Here is a 20,476-nt window from a genome sequence, read left to right as displayed (position 1 = left end):
GCTTTTGTCATTTGTTGACATAATTCTTATAATTTTAATAGAATCTGTCTCTGTAGTTTGAAATAAATAGTTCTGTTAGTATTCTGGCCACTCCAGGTGATTTATTTCTCCCAAGTGCTTTGACAATGATTTTCACTTCACTTTCTAGAATTGCAGGTTCCTTCTCTGAAGGAATCTGTGATCCTTGCATCTCTTCTATACAGTCCTTCAGCACATTCTTTCCATTTTCTCTATTTTCTGTTATTCAGATACTATATTTCCTGTTAAACTTACAATCTCGGCTATTGCATAATAAACTGATGGAACCATTTGTAAAATTCCAAATCTTGGTTTAAAATCCCATTTGATCTTTTTTGATCTTATAAAAGAGATAGTTCATTTTTCTTGTGTTATCATTCTCTTCTGTTTCTTGATAATATTTCCCTTTGCTCCTGTGTGCAAATTGTGAAAAGTTGGGTTTAGCATTCTGATCTATTTCCATTCAATTTTAATTATGTTTCTCATCTGTTTTTAAAGTGTTAATTTTATAATTGCTTCTTTAATTATAAAGGAATATTGTTTTTGCATTGTTTCCTGGTAATATTTTTGTTTTCTGTTGTTCAAATAACAATAATTGTTTGCACTGTCATTTCCAACTTATGGCAATCTTTTCCAATGTTTTCTAGGTAGAGAATACACAAAAGTGATTTACCATTCCCCTCTTCTGGGGTACCCTGAGAGTGTGCACTGTTCAACTGCAGTCTTGCTTTCACTTTTTCAGTTTATCGTCAGTTGAGTTTAGTAAGATCAATCTGTTCTTTACGTAGATTTTAAATTACAGTACTGTACTCAGGAATGCTATCCAAATTATATTTTGGCACTATGGTTGTTTTAGTGTTCTTCACCTTTATGCTAATATGTGACAATAATGTTCTGTGGTCTTTTGTACAGTTTGCTCTTGGTCTTGTGTTTACAAAAAGAACAGAGCTTCTCTGTTTTCTGCTTCCAGTTAAATATTTTTTAAATTTTATATTAGCCATCTGATGATGTCCATAGGTACAGTCATGCACAATCACTGAGGTCTGGCTCTGCTTTCTTTACTTCTTTTTGCATGTCAATTACCTATGATAGCAACACATCCTCTTTTTATGTGTGCTTAATTTCCTTCAGGACATCTGCACAGTAGCTTTCAAATTCTTCTCCAGAGGTTTTCTTGAGCTTGATTATCTGATTGGAGTTTTCAGTACAGCCCTAACCGCATGTACAGCTGCTTGTTTCACTTCAATTTACTCACCAGTTGATTGAAGGCCTTCCAACCAGGAGCTCTCTTTTTTCAATGCTGCATTTCATTTAATTTTTAGATGGCCATTATAGGGATTTTGAGCTATAAAGCATTCAGAAGTAGTTGACTATTGCTTCCTTCTATTGCACAATACTAACAAAAGTTAGCTGGATTGTTACGACTGTTGTCTCTGATTCCCCTGCCCGCCCTTCTAAAATTTCTCTGTGTCATCTTTGGAATCACCAGTAATCTTCTACTGATGTGGTTATTAATTCCTGAAGATGATGAATCTAATTTAGTATGGTAGCTTTGACCAATTCACCTTAGCTATCAGCTTCCCTTGTACACTCCAACTGTCTTTCATATTAATGTATCTCTGAGCGAAATATATGGCATATGTTCATTTCAGTTGGACCCATTCTAGATACCATTGTCATTTAAGTATGGATCATATATTTTGGAGGATTCCAAATGTGGTGCAGTGGAGAAAGTAATATACTATGACTGTGGAGAACAGGGTTCAAATCTCCACTTGGCCATGGAAATTCACTGGGGGATTGGGACTAGTAAAACGACTCCTTAAACATCTCACCTTCCTTGAAAACCCTATTAGGATTTCTATAAGTTGGTTCCAACTTGACAGCACAGAACTCACACCCATATATTTGAAGTGCTGAATGAAGAACTGTCCTTTGTAGTTTTGAAGTCATCAGGAGATGACAAACTGCATCTTAAGTTATTGGTGATACTGAAGTCAGAGCTTCTATCAGTCTTAATTCCTAAGAGGACAGGAGCTTTCTTGCAAGAGTTCTGCAGAATCATAGGTGGGAAAATGTCCTTGTCTTCTAGAAGTAACAAAAGGCTCCTGCTATCTATTGACTAGCCAGGTTGCAGGTGTTAACTGGAAGGATTCTTGAATAAGCCATTAAGCAGTCAGCTTGTAATAAAAGAAATATTGGGATCACAAAAGCTAGTATATATTACTTAACATCTTGCACCAGGCCAGCCTTTTCTTCTTTTTTTACAAATTTGGTAGCTAATACATGTAAGGAATGTTGTGAATGCATATCTGGGTTTCATTTACTCTTTCAACAAAGTCTTGCATGATATTCTTGTTGGCAAGCTGGTGAGGTGTGGGCTGGACTGAGGTGGGCAGAAGATTGCTGAATCTGCAAGTAGATTTATGGATGACTTACAGTACAGGGGCAAGAATTTCTCACTCTCAATTGTTCATTTGCATCAACAATGATATAACTCTTCTCCTCACCCTAGTATATGTTGTTAATATGAAGAAAGTTTGAGGTAATGAGAAGCAGATTGTGGTGTGAAGGGCAGTGAATTCCCTTTAGTTCTCACACTCAAAATGAATTCCTGCTCTCAAAATAGTGCTATTCTTTGTGTATGTTTTTATATCATTCTTCAGGTGGTGAATATCAGGGATCTTCTGCCTCTTTTCCCGCAACAAACCTCAGAAATATATTCCACAATCTTGAATTATGCACAGTCCTGAGCTGGATGGTGCTACTACTAGGTTATACTATCATATATGTGTGGCTGCACTCTGCTTTGGTTTCTTTAGAAATCAAGAATTCTAGTACAACATGGTCACTCTCTCCTGTATACTTTTAACGTCTTGAAAAAATTGTTTTTTCAAATGCTTGCATACTTTTTGTACCTGTTTGGTTGGCCTGATAAAGATGCCTCTTTAGTATGGATATCACAATGTATTTTTGTGACTAAAATTACTGATGTTATTTTCAGTTCAGAATAATAAAAACCTTATTTTGAATCCAGGAAATGCGGAAACCAACAGGAACCCTGAAGTAAAAGCGCTATTGTTATGTACCTGCAGGAAGATGCAACCTTAATGTTATAGTGGACAATTTTCTGCCCCCAAAACTTGATGGTCTCTGCTAAGGGAAATGCTCTACCCATGAAAGGCCATTCTTTGTGCCAGCTGACAAACAACTAAGCCATGTCACTTGTTTGCTGCAGTTGTCTTTGCAAGCAAATTTCATTGGTGCATTGTCTCTTGGTTTTCTTATCTATTGCCTTATTGTTGTAATAACAGTGCCCTCTTGATATAGATGCTTGCTCAGGCAGAAGCTGAGATTGGAGCGCACAACCCAAGCCAGACCCTGGTCTGAAACATCATGTACCCTTTATTCTATCTTGGAACAGATCAGTTAGTTTCAGTGATCTATGAAGAGGAGGCACCTATTCCATCTAAGAGTGATTGGGATCTACTCAGGATGCCATTGGACTTACAAAACATGGGTGGCAGTGGTAGTGATGCCCCGACCCTGTTGAAATATATGGAACTATCACACTCATTAATCCTCTGAAGTTGGAGAACCCTGAGATTGGGTGCTGCTGTTCCACTTAGACTTCATGTTGTCTAGAATACACTCCCACCAGAAGCATTAATCCAGTGTGTGCTTTGAGTTCAATTGTTATAAGAGGGCTTTCACACTTTGACTTGGATAAGATTCCTCTTGTTCTGTGGCCTGAATATGTGCTGCACGATTCTGTTCATTTGACTGATTATATTGGTAAAGAAAAGTCTTGGTGAAGAATATTTCAAAGTTCTCTAGCACTGATGCTTTGATTACATCCTTTGTCTCTGAAAGTTTCTGAATAATTTGATTGCTCTATACTGAATTACCCATGGATATCAGCCCATGGTCCTTCCATCTCTGCCTCTCAGGACATCATTGTCTCTTCTTGGTTAACCTTGGAGAATATCAGGTGAGCATGTCCTTGCCGCCCTCACATCTCTAGGTATTCTGGCTTGGATGAAACTCTTCTTCTCTTGTATGTGTTCCTGCAGTCAATTTCCGAAAGCTGCTCTAGAACTGTACTTTTATCCATTCGGGTTCTCAACAGCTTTAAGCTGTTTTAAACAGTGTGTCTTCATCTTCATTTTCAGATGTGGAGAACCACCTTGAAAGAGCTCTTCTAGAGTTTCATGGCACTTCTACAAAACACAACAATTAGGTGTACTGAGTTGCTAATTTTCCACATCCCTGATTCTGTCAGTGAGTATGCAGGAATATCATTTGGAAATATGTACAAAACCACATTTATTGTTCATGGATTTGCTCTCTAGAAAAGCCTTTTTCTCTTCCAGGGAATCCTCAGAGCAAATGGATTTGTTCCCTAGCAAATCAATTTTCTCTTCTAGGGAATCCTCAGTGTAAACTCTTCCTTGCTTTGACTGCAAAACAGCTGGTCATAAATCTCTTTCACAGGCACGTCTGTTTGCTGTCTCAGTAAACAATAGGCTTTTCATGCAGATGGTAGGGACCAGGTTGCAATTGTCTTCTGTTTTCTCTCTGATCAGAGGGATGTGATGTTCTTCATCCAAGCACCTGTACCAGTATGGCACATTCTCCCCCCCCCCCCCCCCCGTACATTAACTCTGAATGGAATGAAAAATAACAAATCTCCTTGCCAGATATCAGTAGATGTATTGGAACTTTTTCTTGTCACAGCTGTGTTTTTATTCATTGGTGGGGGAAGGTATGCAGCAAGTGTTCGAAACTGGGGGATACTCAACTCAGGCCCTGGTCACATGAGGGAAATGTTTTCTTGCTACCCCCCAGGTAGTTTGTGGCTTTTTTTGGGTCACATGATACACAGTCAAGATCAAGATATTTTCCTGGCCAGCAGTGTAACTGCAGAACATTTCCCCATCACCGGGAGGGTTGTGTTATTTTGTACCTTTGTTGTACCAGTGCATTCCTTTCCAGGGTTGCCTGTGTGCACAACCTACCCTGTTTCTTTTCAGAATCAAAGTCAGGAAGGTGGCCGCTGTTACTGTGGCGTGCATATTAATTTTAAAAAAAAGTTTTCATGCCCAATGCAGCAATACATTGGTAAATGTATGTAACCTCTGCTAGGGGGGCCTCCACCCTCGTGCACGTGAGTCCACCTCCCTGTGTGGAGTTCCGTTGTGACTGGAACGAACGGGGCCAGAAATGATCACTATGGTGGAAGAGTCAAACTCCTATATCAAGGAGCTAAATTGCCCCTTGAAGCAAGAGAGAAAATGCCATGGTATAGCCAGCCATAACAATCCAGAGAGGGGGAAATAAATCGGTACCAGTGCAAGTTCTTGGGACGTCCATCCCAGTACATAAACCACATGTCCACGATTCAGTACAACAGAGATATGGAAAGTATCGGAAGAAATAGAGAACATTTCCCTCATGTGACCAGGGCCTCACCCAGCAACAGTGTCATAGAATGCCTATGTTTTAGTCTAGCTCTGTGCCTGGATTCTGTAATGATACTTTACCTTGAGGGACTTAAATGAGGGCTGAGGACTTGCTGCATTCGTATAGAACCTCTCTTTTCAACTTCATAGTTATGACTGGCTGCTTATCAAAGATAAGGTATGAGTCCAGATTATCAGTCCTTGCAAATCCCAAGAGAAATGCCCCATCGCTGTGAATTTACAGGCCAGTCATATTTTTAAATCAGAATGCAATTTTTTTTGTCGCTCATGGGATGGTTATTATTACATGCCTGAATAGAGATGTAACTTCTTGGTCTATACCCGCAGAATGCCCCAATCGACATGGCAAATTGAGATATAATCCATCTGGTTATTAAATTTAGAAAATCAGTAGAAACAATGTATAATTTCATGTTTCTAGTCCTTACCGTTTTGATACAGTGACTGCAGCTTCCAGAATCTCCAAGTTAACTTACTTGCACTATAATTCCTAGAATTCCCCAACCAGCATTGCTAGTTGAGATGTAACCAGTTTTGTGAGTTGGGCATTCAGTATTATCTACACAATCTCATTTCTAGTTCATGCTCTTGGTTCAGTAAGAAGGTTATAGCTTCCAGCATCTTTTCACTAGCACAGTCAGTCATGATATAAGCCATTCGGTTCTTTTAAGTTGGGATCTCTGTAGTATCTCTGCACAATTTTATGTGTCTGGTTATTAATGTTTTAGAGGTCTTTTGAGGTAAGAAGATTAGAACTTCTAAAATCATCCACCTAATTTCTTCCAACTGTAACTCCCAGAGGATTCCTCAACCGGCATGGCCAACCAAGATGTACTGTACATTTGACTGGCTGTTTCATTTGGAAAATCAGTCCAGTCCTTGGAGGCTCCCACATTTCCAGCTCTGGTTGTTTTGTTGAGAAGACCATAGTGTGCCAGTGCTTGCTTCTGCATTGCCAATCAAGGTATAAATACAGTACTCCAGTTATTTAAGATGGGACCTCAGTAGTGTCTGTGTAAAATCTTGTGCTTCTATTTCTTATTGTTGCAAAACTCTTTTGAGACACATGAGCGCACACACAAACAAAGGCAAATGAACAAATTTTCTGGCATATTGCTAGATAGTACAAATACAGCTATTTATTTATTTTATTTTATTTTATTTTATTTTATTTTATTTTATTTATATGCCGCCCACACTACCCAAAGGTCTCTGGGCGGCTTACAACATTACAGCTATATCATTTTGTCATTGTTGGTAGCATAATTAATATGAGTTTACGGATGAAAAAGCAATAATCCATATATCCTTCGTCAGTATCACACAATGGTGTGGGATTTAGAGTTGAAGTTTGACAAAAGGGTGGTGTCTGATGCATTGTTGCAGTTAGGCTAGTCACTGATAGCTGGTTTATTATTACTATATATAGGCAAATGTGATTAAATATACCATTTCTTAACTGCAGTACACAGAGATCTTTCTGGAAGAACTAGATTGTGTTAGGAATTTTTTAATTTGTGTTAATTCTGTGTACATGAGTCTGAAGAATGACAATGTTAATGCTCTCTTTTTTGGTTGTCTTTGCTTTTATGTTTTTATTTTGTTTGATTTAACATCACTAGGTGGGGGAAAGCTTCAAACGAACAAGTTATATTTATTATTTAAAATAGTGCTATCTTCATGTGGAATGATTGAAGCAGGAAGCACAGCAAGTAAAAAATATTTTAAAAACTATGAAAAAACTTTAATAATTTTAAAAAGTTTAACATAATCAAAATAAAGCCCACAATGGTGGAAGCCAAAGCTGAAGCACCAAAAGTTTGGTGCACACTTACATTTTAATTTGGTGCTAAAATGAGATCAAAGTGGGACATTTTTATAGTCAGGGAGGCATAGCTAAGAAGGCGTACCTCTGTGTCTTTATATAGTGTATTGCTCCCAACAAGGTGACACAAATGAGAACCCTCTCACTAGATCTTAATTCTTGGGTAGGTTATTAAAACTTATTCCTGTTCTTGTAGCTTCCATTTTCAGCCATCCCTTTGCCCCTGCCTTCTTTTTTTCCAATAGGTGAAAACTAAAATATGGTTGAACAACTGGGGAAAGCTGCTGGAGAATTTTCCGATAATACAGAAAATAGTGCAAGTCAGACTGGGGAAACTGGAACGGAGATGACATATTTATATACACAGCATTTGGGACATGCTAAAATTAGACTGTAAATATTTTCAGTGCCTTGTATGCGTCTTGCCTCCAAGATCTAAACTTAAGGGCACAATATTTTCTTGCACTTTCAGGTCCAAATGCACTAAGTAAGTATGGTTTGAAGGCACATGAAGAGAGCCACTATGTTTAAGCTAGCTGGGTATGGATCTAGTAAGTGCTTGCTTGGGAGCCCTTCTGGAGAATTTCACATATGCTGCTTTAATTTCAATTGTGAAAAGAAAAGTGTAACAAGTAAATATTCTTTAAGCATAACTTTGAATTTGTTTAATAACCATATTTAAACTACAGTGAACACCAAGGGCATTGCACCTATGTTGATGGTGTTTTTCCTGGTTATACTGGTAGCCTCTTGTGCCAGGAGGTCTCAGTATTGGCAGAGAAGTGCCTACTTTACGACTGTCACTCAGCCAATCTCCTGGCAAAAGCACAGATGCTCTCAGAATTGTATCAGCCTTCTCCAGCTTGGTGGCCTCCAATTTTGAACCATCTCCCATCATCTCTTAAGAGGACTGGTGATGTTGGTTGGGAGTAGTGAGACCTAGGATTTAGTACATTTGTAGGGAAAGTTACATGATATATTTCATGATCTTAATAGGGAAATAGGATTATGTTTGCTAAGTAAATAAGCATTGTCTTTATTAATTTTTCTCTACCAACTTATTTTAAAAAAAGATTAAAATGGAGTAAAAATAAACACGCCCTGAGTAAAACTTTCAGTTGCATGCTTCTTACAAGTATCACCCAATCTAGGCAGGAGGGACGACTGGAGCCTAACGCCGAGGGAGGCCTGGAAAGAAAAAACAAGACACTGGGCCTTCTTGGCAGTGGCTCCCCAGGCTTTGGAACGCGCTTCCCCCCCCCGAGATTCGTCTGGCCCCCTCGCTGGGCATTTTCAAAAACCAACTCAAGACCTAGTTATATAGACAGGCCTTCCCTCCAGACTCTATGTAATTCTCTCTCTTTATCTATTCTGTTTTGTGTTAATGTAGGAAACCGTTACTTTATGTTAATTGTTTTTATTACGCGTTTGTGAGCCGCCCAGAGTAGACTATGTCTAAATGGGCGACATATAAGCTCAATCAATCAATCAATAAGTTATAAGTTTATAGAAGGAGAGACTTTGCTTGTGAAATTGGGGTTTAGGTTCTCCTTCATATCTTGACAGTATTTCTGTTACAAAAAGAATTTTGTGTAGGAAATAATGGAAAGCCTATGTATATGGCTGGTTGTTTCATTTGTCTAGCTTGCTTTATCCTGAATTGAGGTATGTATAAAGAATTCTGTAGTAAGGGAAGTTATCCTTTATTTAAAAGTGTTCAAGTCTTCTGGGTGCTCTTTCCTATATTAATTTCTTGGCTTAGCTTGTGTTTTTGCCTTCATTTCCCTAGAGTCAAATTTTGGAATTACTGAGTGCTGGATACTTGTTTTGCTTTGCAGGTTGTGCAGTTTGACTTTGAAGAAGCTGATAGTGTTAAAAGAGCTGGATAAGGATCTAATTTCTGTGGTAATTGCAGTCAAAATGCAGGTAATTAAAATTTGAGTGGCTATAATAATTTAATAATTTAATACTATGCATGTCAGAAGGTTGTAATAGCTTAATAACAAAAAACTTGCCAGACATTGCTTTAGGCTTCAGAAATTCGGTTCTGCCTGATATGTAGAAAATGTGATTTGTTCAGAAAAATGAAATTTTTTTTTGCAGTAGGCAATTATCCTGGACCTTTGTAGCAGGAAAATATAAACAGGTATAAAAGGTACTTATCAAAGCTACATACCTTTATAGGTATAATCTATAAAGCCCTAACTGGCCTGGGTCCAAGCTAACTTAAAGACCATGTCTCCCACTATCAGCTGGCTTCGGTGTTAAGATCATCTGGTGAGGCCTTTCTCTTGGTCCCACCACTTTAACAGGTACATCTGGTGGAGGCTTAGGAGAGAGACTTTCTGTTGTTCCTCCCAGATTTTGGAACTCCCTCCCACAGGAGACCACACTGGCCCCATCTTTGCTGTTCTGCAAGCAGGAAAAGGCCTTTCTCTTCAGGCAAGCTTTCTCTCAGTGACTGCCTACATGAATGACTGACTACAGTGACTTTCAGATGGATTGTTAAGCATTACTGCTCTGACTGGTTCTTTAGTATTTCATGTTTACCATCTCTGAGTGGTATTTGTTCCTTTTTAGTATTTGCATGTTTATTGTTTTAGCTTTAATATTGTCTTTTAATGATGTAAGCTGCCTCTTTATACTCATTGTTCTTAGCTGTATATTTTGTCTCTTAATGGTGTAAACCACTGTCGTATACACTTTGTTTTCAGCTTTAAATATTGTCCTTCAAGGATGTAAGCCACCTTGGGTCATTTTTAAGGAGAAAGGCGAGGTAAAATATTTAAAATAAAAGAATAATCAATGAATAAACAGTATGTATCAGATGAATAGCGAACAAAGGGAGATGAACTGAAACTTCAGCCTCCAGAGATGCCCTTTGTGGGATTTTGGGAGACTGTGGGGTTTGTAAGGGGTCAGAGGGAACAGCAAGAGAAGCTTTCTTTATGGCTTTCAAGTATACTGGAAAGGAGCATGGGCAGAGAAGGAAAGTGGCATCGTCTTTCCTTTAATGTGTGGCCATAATAAGGGAGCCTTGAGGAGGCGTTGGTCCTGTGACACGTCTCCTTGTTGGTGCCAAAGAAAAATATGTGGAGACAATTGTTTTTGAAATTGCTGGTGTTACTAGGTATAGACTTAGCCTTTTTTTTAAAGACCAGAAAATGTGATGGGAACAATTCTGTCTTTTATAGCTATTACTGCTATTAGAGATAAGACATTGTATTCCCAGGAAAATCAGTTTTGGAGACCACATGGGTAAATCTCTTCTTAATCATGTATTTCTTTTAACATACTATGATACTTGCACAGTCCCAGGTCACTCCCAGAAGAAGGAAACGATAAACCACTTCTGAGTTCTCTTTACTTAGAAACCCTGGAGAGTGTCACCATAAGTCAGTGCTGACATGATAGCCCACAAAATTATGATTATTATTGTTGTCAACCTTGAGATGGAGGTTAGGGATGAAACCTTTGGTGTGTATGAAAAACAACACAGAGAAGGCTCTTGCTTTCATTTTTGGAATCTTTTATTTCTGACAGAGAGCCTCTGAAATCCGAATCATTTAGCTTGACAAATGAGAGAAATCTGAACATTGCAAGTTACTCATTCATATTACTTTCTTTTGACCTATATATATATATAATTGTCTTACCATTGCTGGAGCCAGCCAGCATCCTCTTTTTTACCCCAAAGGTTACTTGTTTGGTCTGAGAATAATTTGTTGTAGGTATGGGTGACATAGGGCACTGGCAGCAACCTGCCATGATCATTGATGGTCATGATGATGAAAAGCAGTTCTGTATAGGTCTGGTGATGATGATCTCTCTTTGTATCTAATCTCTTGATTCTGGACACTTTTACAAATTAGGTACTTAATTAATTTCTAAGCTGTATTCATTATAGATCTCCTTCCTTATAAAAAGTAATAGCTTTTTAGGAAGCAGGTGTTCTAGGTTTCACTGCAAGGAGCAGAACACTGCCTGTTTAATACCAGGCTGTCCCTTGGATGGCATCCAACATTTAAAATGTGTAGTGTGTGGTACAAGTGTTTGAAAGGTGCATTAATTGCAATAATACATATTTTTGGTTGATGAAATCTCATTACTTGGTGCCTCGTATTCTCATAGAATGCCCTGGATAAGGACCTCAGCTGGTAGACTGTGAGCATGTAGCAGTTGTGACAGGCTTTGTAATGTAACTCCAAGTATGTTGTTCCATACGTTAAAGAAGGTGTGCATTGGAGGGAACAAGTTTACATCAGCTGTTCTTGTAGGAAGGGATCTGGTGATTGTATGAACTGGGGTATAAGTTATTGTGCCGTCTTAGCAGGTGTGTTGTCTTTTCTTCTTCAGGGCTCGAAACGAATACTGCGGTCTCATGAAATTGTGCTACATCCTAGTGGGCGTGTAGAAACTGAACTTGCACTGACCTTCTCTCTACAGGTAATGCAGGAACACTAACTTTTGGGCACTTGCCTCTTACTGTGTTTCATGGACATTGTTGGATGGTCTTGTGTAATTGGGCCAAGGTATGTTATTGCATGCACATGCGGGTGCATGCCTATGTATGTTTATATGCTGTACATGTGTGTATGGTTCCATTTATTGATCTCATTTCCTATAAAATCAGAGGGCCAGAAGAGATTACAAGGTTATTGCAGGATTTCCAGTTGTTTCAAGTGAATCTCTTCTAGAAGATTTCCCCACAGCATACTTTTGCTTGGATTTTACTTCAGGTCCGAAACTCTTTGCGATAATCTCCAGACACAGAGCAAAACAAAACAAAACAAACAAAAAAAACACAAGTAATCTTACAGCTTGATTGAGTGAGCTGTTGAATATTATTCTCTTTTTAAAAATCTTTTAAAATATTTTCACATAAAGCAATTTAAAGTGTTTGGCCAGGAAGGAGTTGACTACTTTCTTTCAGAGTCTTTTCAGAGTGGCATGGTCCAAAGTTCAATCGGTTTAGAATGTTAGGGAACATATAAGAGAAAGATAAACTTAGCATTATAATGGCTTAAAAGGTATTAATTGCTAAAGGTCTGTTACATCCAGGAATGTGTTAATTTCTGTGAAATTAAAAAAAAGGATGCCAGGGATACTTTTTCCCCAGGTATGCAAATTTTCTCTTATCAATGTATTTCATCTGTTTTAAATCTCACGGAGATTTCTGGTTGCTTGGCTCTGCATGAGGGTAAATAGTGTTACTTAAAAAAAAATAGGTCAAAACCCTTTGCCCAGATGTCCCCATAATGTGCATAGAACAGGAACAGACTGTCTTCTACCACTATACTAGATTTGGTGCTGATCTGAGTTCTAGTTTTTAACATTAGAATTTTTTGTTTGGAGTGCCTCGCTTTTTAGCATTACTTGGTAGAATATATATGTGGTGGCGCTGCAGGCTAAACCGCAGAAGCCTGTACTGCAGGGTCAGAAGACCAGCAGTCGTAAGTTCGAATCCACGTGAAGGAGTGAGCTCCCATCGCTTTGTCCCAGCTCCTCGCCAACCTAGCAGTTCGAAAGCATGTACATGCGAGTAGATAAATAGGTACCATCTTGGTGGGAAGGTAAAACGCTAGTCATGCTGGCCCCGTGACAACGGAAACTGTCTTCGGACAAGCGCTGGCTCTACGGCTTGAAAAACGGGATGAGCACCGCCCCCTAGAGTCGGACACAACTGGACTAAAAATGTCATGGGGAACCTTTACCTTTACCTTTCTCTCCATGGAGGCTTTGATGCATGCTTAGCCAATTGGTTTTATAGATTTTCAGATGTTTGCTATCATACAAAGCATTTAGTTTTCTCCTTTTGTATGCTGTATTAAAACATTGAAATGTTTCACCTGCAGTATCCTCATTTCTTGAAAAGAGAAGGCAACATACTTCAAATAATGTTGCAGAGGAGGAAACGATATAAAAACAGAACAATTCTTGGCTACAAAACATTGGCAGTGGGAACTATCAACATGGTGGAGGTATGTGTCCATATGTATCATTCATAAGCATAGCAATTAAACTTAAGCATAGTTTGTAAAAGTAGCAAGTTACAGTCCAAGAACACCTTGTGACCTCACCATTGCGTTCTACCCATCCTGTGTTCCAGACAAAAGCCCCTTTCCCAGTCCAGTTGGTTGAATTACTTGTCTTCTATCTTGTATTTTTCTTTCCTTTCTAAGTTTAATTCACTAGTATGTTTTATTTATTTTTTATTGTGGGAACCCAAAAGGGAGACTAAAGTAGTATAATGTATTACTCTGTTAGGATGCTTTTAACTTACCATGTTTTCCCCAAAATAAGACAGGGTCTTATACTAATTTTTGCTCCAAAAATGCATTAGGGCTTATTTTCAGGGGATGTTTTTTTTTTCATTTACAGCAATCTACATTTATTCAAATACAGTCATGTCATCTTCTGGTTTCTGCACAATGGTGGAGGGCGGGGTTACACTTAACTGGGGCTTATTTTGCTGGTAGGGCTTATATCACGAGCATCCTGAAAAATCATACTGGGGCTTATTTTCAGGTTATGTCTTATTTTCAGGAAAACAGGGCAGTATGTTTTTTCTTTTTATATATGTGTTTTACTGTTTTTGTGCATTTGGATGTTGGTCTATGACCGATTTAATCTTGCTCTGATCTGATGTTTTATTGTGATATTTATGTAGTTATTATTTTATGTTGGTGTTAATGTTTATTTTGCAGTATACCACCCAGAGTGGCCTTGGTAGCCAGGTGGGCGGTAATAAATTAAATAAATAAATAATAAAATAAATATAGCATAGACCTCCTGCTAGTGCTAATGAAAACTTTCCTTCTTTGGTGGCTTCTTGGGAGCAGTTTTGCTCATCTGTAGTACAGGATGAAAATGTTAAAATCCTTTCACAGTATACTCTGGTCCTAGTTCTGATCCATTATCTCAACAGCTGCTATTTAGCATTAAAAGCTGCATGTTTGACATTGGGATAGTGGTGACTAGACTAATAGCAGTTCATATACAAGCAGTCTTCCTTTCTTTTCACAAGCTACATCTAAATCCATCAGACCTGAATCCCTGTGTCTAGTTTTTTCTTCAAAATACAGTGGCTGTTTGTTCCTCTCAGGCTTTGTCACATCACACCATGCCAGCATTACCTCTTTGCTTTACTGTACGGGGCACATGCTAAAGTACAATTTAGGTAACATTACAGGAGCAAGTCATTGGGGAAGCAACCCAAAGGCTGCATGGATGTTGTCCAAAGACCATGTGTTGCACAGTTTTTGTGCAAGTCATTCATTCCAGTGAGGCAAATGGGTAGAAATTGTTGATCAGAATGTTGTGACCATGGAAGCTTCTCAGCATCCTATAGTTTTGTTGTTGTTTAGTCGTTAAGTCGTGTCCGACTCTTCATGACCCCATGGACCAGAGCACGCCAGGCCCTCCTGTCTTCCACTGCCTCCTGGAGTTTGGTCAACTTCATGTTGGTTGCTTCGATGACCCTGTCCAGCCATCTCGTCCTCTGTCGTCCCCTTCTCCTCCTGACTTCACACTTTCCCAATGTCAGCGTCTTTTCCAGGGAGTCTTCTCTTCTTGAGATGGCCAAAGTATTAGAGCCTCGGCTTCAAGATCTGTCCTTCCAGTGAGCACTCAGGGTTGATTTCCTTCAGAATGGATAGGTTTGTTCTCTTTGCAGTCCAGGGGACTCTCAAGAGTCGCCTCCAGCACCACAGTTCTAAAGCATCAATTCTTCACCGGTCAGCTTTCTTTATGGTCCAGCTCTCACTTCCATACCTCACTACTGGAAAAACCATAGCTTTGGTTATGCAGACTTTTAAACCAATCAGTTGTTCCATATCCAGTTCCAACTCTTGCTTGCTGTCCCACATATAGATTTCTCAGGAGATAGATAAGGTGATCAGGTACTTCCATTTCTTTAAGAACTTGCGATAGTTTGCTGTGGTCCACACAGTCAAAGACTTTTGCATAGTCAATGAAGCAGAAGTAGATGTTTTTCTGGAACTCTCTGGCTTTCTCCATAATCCAGCGCATGTTATCAATTTGGTCTCTAGTTCTTCTGCCCCTTCAAAATCCAGCTTGTACTTCTGGGAGTTCTCTGTCCACATACTGCTGAAGCCTACCTTGTAAGATTTTGAGCACAACCTTGCTAGCATGGGAAATAAGTGCAATTGTACGGTATTTGGAGCATTCTTTGGCACTGCTCTTCTTTGGGACTGGGATGTAGACTGATCTTTTCCAATCCTCTGCTGAGTTTTCCAAATGTGCTGCCATATTGAGTGTAGCACCTTAACAACGTTGCATTTTAAGATTTTCAATAGTTCCATTGGAATGCCATCATCTCCCCTGGCCTTGCTCTTAGACAAGGTTTCTAAGGCCCACTTGACTTCACTCTCCAGGATGTCTGGTTCAAGGTCAGCAACTGCACTATCTGGGTTTTCCGGGACGTCCAGATCTTTCTGATGTAATTCTTCTGTGTATCCTATAGTGATTATGTAACTAGAAGGATCAGACTACTGTATTAATCTTCATGAATTAAAATCACACACAATTATTTGATGTATTTAATACTAAGGTGTGTGAGAAACTGGGTTTTAACCCACAAAATGTAATTGGAGTGTACGTTTATGTCTTCAAACATAGGTATTGCAGCACCCAACAGAAGGTGGCCAAGTTCTGAGCCTTTTTAGCAGTATCAAAGAAGTTACGATCAAAATAGCAGAAATCTGGATCTTCTCACTTTCCAGTCAACCAATAGACCAAGAGGATAGCACAATAAGTATGAACCAGAAAACTAAGTCTACAGGTAACTTTAGAACAATAACATATTTATATTTGCTAACTCCTCTTGTTCATAGGGCATCTTCCACAAACGTTGGTCAGTTGTTTTTTTGAACCTGCAGATAAGATTGTTTTACTGCTTTTAATTATATCGAATGTACTGTGTTCTGCAGTCCGCTTAGCAGCTCTTTGTTTTATTTTGACTAGTTTTGTTTAATTCTAAATTATGTTTATAAATCCGTCCCTTCATCTGTCTATCCATCTGTCTGTTTGTCTAATGTACAGTGGGGTCTCAACTTACGAACGATCCTACTTGCGAACAATTCAACTTACGAACCCGCCCTATAGGGGAAATAAGGACTCAACATACGAACTTCCCTCGAGTTACGTACATGAAAAAAGTGCCCCCTCCCTCCCCTTAGAGGCTTCTGGAGGGGAAAAAAGGTCAGAAACTTAAAAATAAATAAAAGAAAGTCACTTACCAGGCCTTGGTAGCCCCCAAACAGTAGGAAAAAGAGCAGGAAACAGCTAAAAGCCCACACCAGAAGGGAGCCTGGCAGCCATTTTGTACTTCCCCCCCCCCGCTCCTGCACTCTCCTCTCCCCGCCTATCAGCTGATTGGCTGGCTCTGAAGAGGCTTGGGGAGGCTTGCTCAGCACCTAAAAAGCCTGCCTGTGTGTCTTTGTGCTGAAAAAATCAGCACAACATGCTTTAAAACATGATTTAAAATTGGCTTCGTTGAAAAAAAAGATTTCTAAAGTGCTTTGCAAACTGTTCCCTGCCTTCCTCCTCGTTTCCTGAACCTAAGGGGAAAAATCCCCCTCTAGTGGCAGAAGGCAGAATAGCAGCTTCCCATTAGTTTCTATGGACGGAAAAGAGCAGATACAGATTAAATGGTTTTCAATGCATTCCTATGGGAAATGCAAATTCGACTTACGAACTTTTCGACCTGAGAACCGCCTTCCAATATGGATTAAGTTCGTAAGTCAAGACCCCACTGTATATTCATCTATATCAAGTTAATTTTAGTTTTTCAAACTTCCAGATGTCCAACATTTAAAATTCCTACCCTTTCCAAACTGTTCTTAATTTTCTTAGTTGATCCTTTTTGTTTACTGCTTATCATTTTTGTCCTTAACATTTTTGTGTTTTTGTCTTTAGAGTACCCATTGAGGTAATGGCACGTTGTGTCAGTTACTTAAGAGATGTTAGTTGTATAGCTTGGGGGATATGGGAATTGTTTGACTATGCTGCTATTGAATTGTGCTGATGTATACAGTAGTCCATCTGATTTTGCTTGGCTTCTCCCATCTAAAGAGACTTGGTTTGTCTTGTCAACATTTTATTAGGTCTTTTGATGCTGTTGCTGAATGCCATTTAAAATGAGTGCCCAAAGCTTAGAGTGCTCTCAAGGTCAGTTTTAGCCCCCCAATAGCCCACCATGATTGCCAGAAGTGAAAAATGATATAGAGAGGCAAACATAAGTTTTTATGCCCTTGGAGTAATCCTGGAGCAGTGGTTTTATATGGAGCTTTAAATCACATGCGTGTGCACGCACACCTGGCTCTAGAAAAAACAAACTTCAACATTGGAAGTACTGTACTCTATATTCCCAAAAATAAGACCTAACCTGAAAATAAGCCCTAGTATGATTTTTCAGAGTGCTCGTAATATAAGCCCTACCCCGAAAATAAGCCTCAGTTGTGAAACCCCGCCCTCCACCACTGTGCAGTAACTAGAAGAAGATGACATGACTGTAAAATAAAACATCCCCTGAAAATAAGCCCTACTGTGTTTTGGGGAGCAAAAATTAATGTAAGACCCTGTCTTATTTTTGGGGAAACATGGTAGTCATCTTGTTAGTTCAAGCTTTTTTAATGTCTGGCCAGGTGTGGATATGGGAGGAGGGATGTGAAAATGTGGCTCTTTCCTCACCAAGGTTGATCACCCCAGTTAACAGATTGCCAACTAAATAAAAAGTGCTGGCCTAAATTAAGAGGAAAGGCATGGGGGTCTTCCAGCTGTGCCTGCCTTGTTTTCAGGACTGAAGCGAAGATGAGGAGACGATCCCTGATCAAAATATTTGACAGTGTAAAAATTGGAGCAGTACATTACAAAATAGGTGTTATTTATGTAAACAATTTCCCCGTAGGTATATTTTGCTTTTTAGCTTTTAAAATTCAGAAAATGGACAGAACTTCAAAATTATACCTTCATGTGAGGCAGAATAATAAATAACTGGATTTTTAATACTACTTGTGTTTTCCATTTCTCAGAGTAACATTTTTTAAAATTTGGTATACTTATTGATCTTTACCTTAATATCACCTATTAATGATGCAAGATGCCTCCTTATTCATTGTTTGTAGATTTAAAAAAAATGTCTTTTAATGATGTTAGCCATCATTGTATACTCATTGTTTTCAACTTTAAATATTGCCTTTCATTGTTGTAAGCTGCCTTGGGTCCTTTCAAGGAGAAAGGTGGGATAAAATATTTTAAATAAATAAATAATAACTGATATGCATAGCAGTTTTATTCACCAGATAAATTCCAGTCTTTGTGGTCCATGGTGGCACGTGAATGACAGTTAGGTAACCCAGAGTAGAACTTAATTCAGGCATCCATAAAACAGATGTCATGTTCTTAACTTCTTTTAACTTTTAAATTTAACATTCCCATTATTCAGAATACAGATCTTCTGTGTAAAGCCCCCATTTTTTAGTTGGCTGAGTGGCATATAATATTGTTATGTATTTTTTTTAAACAAACGTGATGGGAGATCATCCACCCTCCAGGATCAAAATCTGAATGAAAAGCTGGGCTAATTATTATAATTACAATTACTGCTTTTCAGATACAGTTTTAACAAATACACACCATCTAAATTAAATCAAGCCAGCACTGATCATCTTTTAAGTAGCCTTATAAATGTAGCAGTCATCCATGAAAGTGACCATCAAATGAAAGCAATGTATAACCAGTACTGTAATTTTACTTTTTTTGGATCTGTCCTGGAGCTACAAACTCCTGTAGCAAAGCAGAAACCAATTCACCTGTTGCCTATAATTCATTAACTAAATAATCAACTTTCTAGAATGTAAAATTAATATTTTACAGAACAGTCCTACTTAATTTTCCTTGGACAAATGAATCCAAGTATATATATTTTTATAAAGTTCTTGCTTATCATACTAGCCTTATTTAGAAGGTAATTCTTTGCAATATGCCCAACCACTAAGTCACCAAAAGGCTCCATTGCTTCTACATGGTCAAAGTTGTTCACATGTATCCTTTATGGGTTATCAATTTTAAAAGCAGATCCCAACATAAGATTTCTTCAGGATTCTGTATCTCTCCTTGGGTCAGTATGAATCACTCCCAGTATCTGTAAACACAGCAACAGGTGTGAGCTACAAAATCTAGGATTTCAACTACTACCATTGCACTCCTGGTTCTTCAGCACTGTTATACCTTCCATGCATAAGTCACTCAGAGTGAACAAGAAGTGCTAGACAACAATTTTAATACTGTACGTAAAGAGCCTCTAGATTCTGTGCACAGCAACATGATTTGGACTGATATGTATATCTTGACATGTCATCCTTAATATTGGAAGGCTAGGTGTTCCAGCTGTAATTTTATGTAGAGGTTGAGATACTGAAGCATCAATGAATAGTGAACTCCAAACTGGCCTTGTACTGTTGAAATTATTAGTTTTTGGCTTCTGCCTCTTATTGTTTAAGTTTCCCTTCTTCCTCAGCTGGAAGAACATGGCCTGCTACCTTATGTGTCTTAGCTAAGTGCTATGAAGAACATAGACACAAAGAAAGAAAAGACTAAATGAGTTTTTGATCTTCTCTTACCAGGAGGAATGTGTCTGTCATGTGATGGGGAATGGCCCAACTTGATAAACTGGCAGGGTAGAGTCACTGATAAGGTAGAAGCATTGCAAGACATCTTTAGGTGTGTAAGGGAATTGGAGTGGCAAAGTGGGCCAATTCTATGAAGCCTTTTCAGGTTGAAGTAACTTATATTGTCAGAAAAAATAACAACACATATTGAAGACTTCCAACAAAGCATCTAAAATGAGGATCAGACACTTAAAAAAATAGCTGCATTGGTCATAGCAAGAAGAAAGAAGCTGAAAGTCAAGATGGAGGATCATAACATTCAATATCAGTATAGATTCTGAGAGCAAGAGAGATCTTGGAAGATGAGGGCACGGGATATAAAAGGATTTGTAGCCTTGTGGTTTTTGGAGCTTCTATTAAACTTTAGCACCAAATCCAGAAATTAGTTTGGCAATGAATGGAGTAGGTTGTGGGATTCTCCTTTAAAGAAGAGGTATATTATCAGCATGAAGCCATTA

At 38.6% G+C, this 20,476-nt stretch overlaps 1 protein-coding gene across 7 annotated transcripts in view; it reads left to right on the top strand.

Moving 5' to 3' along the window:
• PACS2 (phosphofurin acidic cluster sorting protein 2) overlaps positions 1-20,476 on the top strand; it is a 91,971-nt gene that overhangs the window by 2,536 nt on the left and 68,959 nt on the right. For all 7 annotated transcript variants that reach the window (XR_012086644.2, XR_013544673.1, XR_013544674.1 and 4 more), the window contains exons 2-5: positions 9,165-9,252; positions 11,683-11,772; positions 13,182-13,307; positions 15,967-16,129. Coding sequence is in view for 4 of the 7 variants with exons in the window: in XM_072998320.2 (XP_072854421.2) it covers positions 9,165-9,252; positions 11,683-11,772; positions 13,182-13,307; positions 15,967-16,129 (467 nt within the window). In the remaining 3 variants the exon portion in view is untranslated. The remainder of the gene's footprint in view (positions 1-9,164; positions 9,253-11,682; positions 11,773-13,181; positions 13,308-15,966; positions 16,130-20,476) is intronic.

Source organism: Pogona vitticeps, chromosome 4 (genome assembly GCF_051106095.1).
Source record: "Pogona vitticeps strain Pit_001003342236 chromosome 4, PviZW2.1, whole genome shotgun sequence".
NCBI lineage: Eukaryota > Metazoa > Chordata > Lepidosauria > Squamata > Agamidae > Pogona > Pogona vitticeps.
The sequence above is the reverse complement of the archived record's forward strand: the minus strand, read 5'-3'. Positions and strand labels throughout refer to the sequence as shown.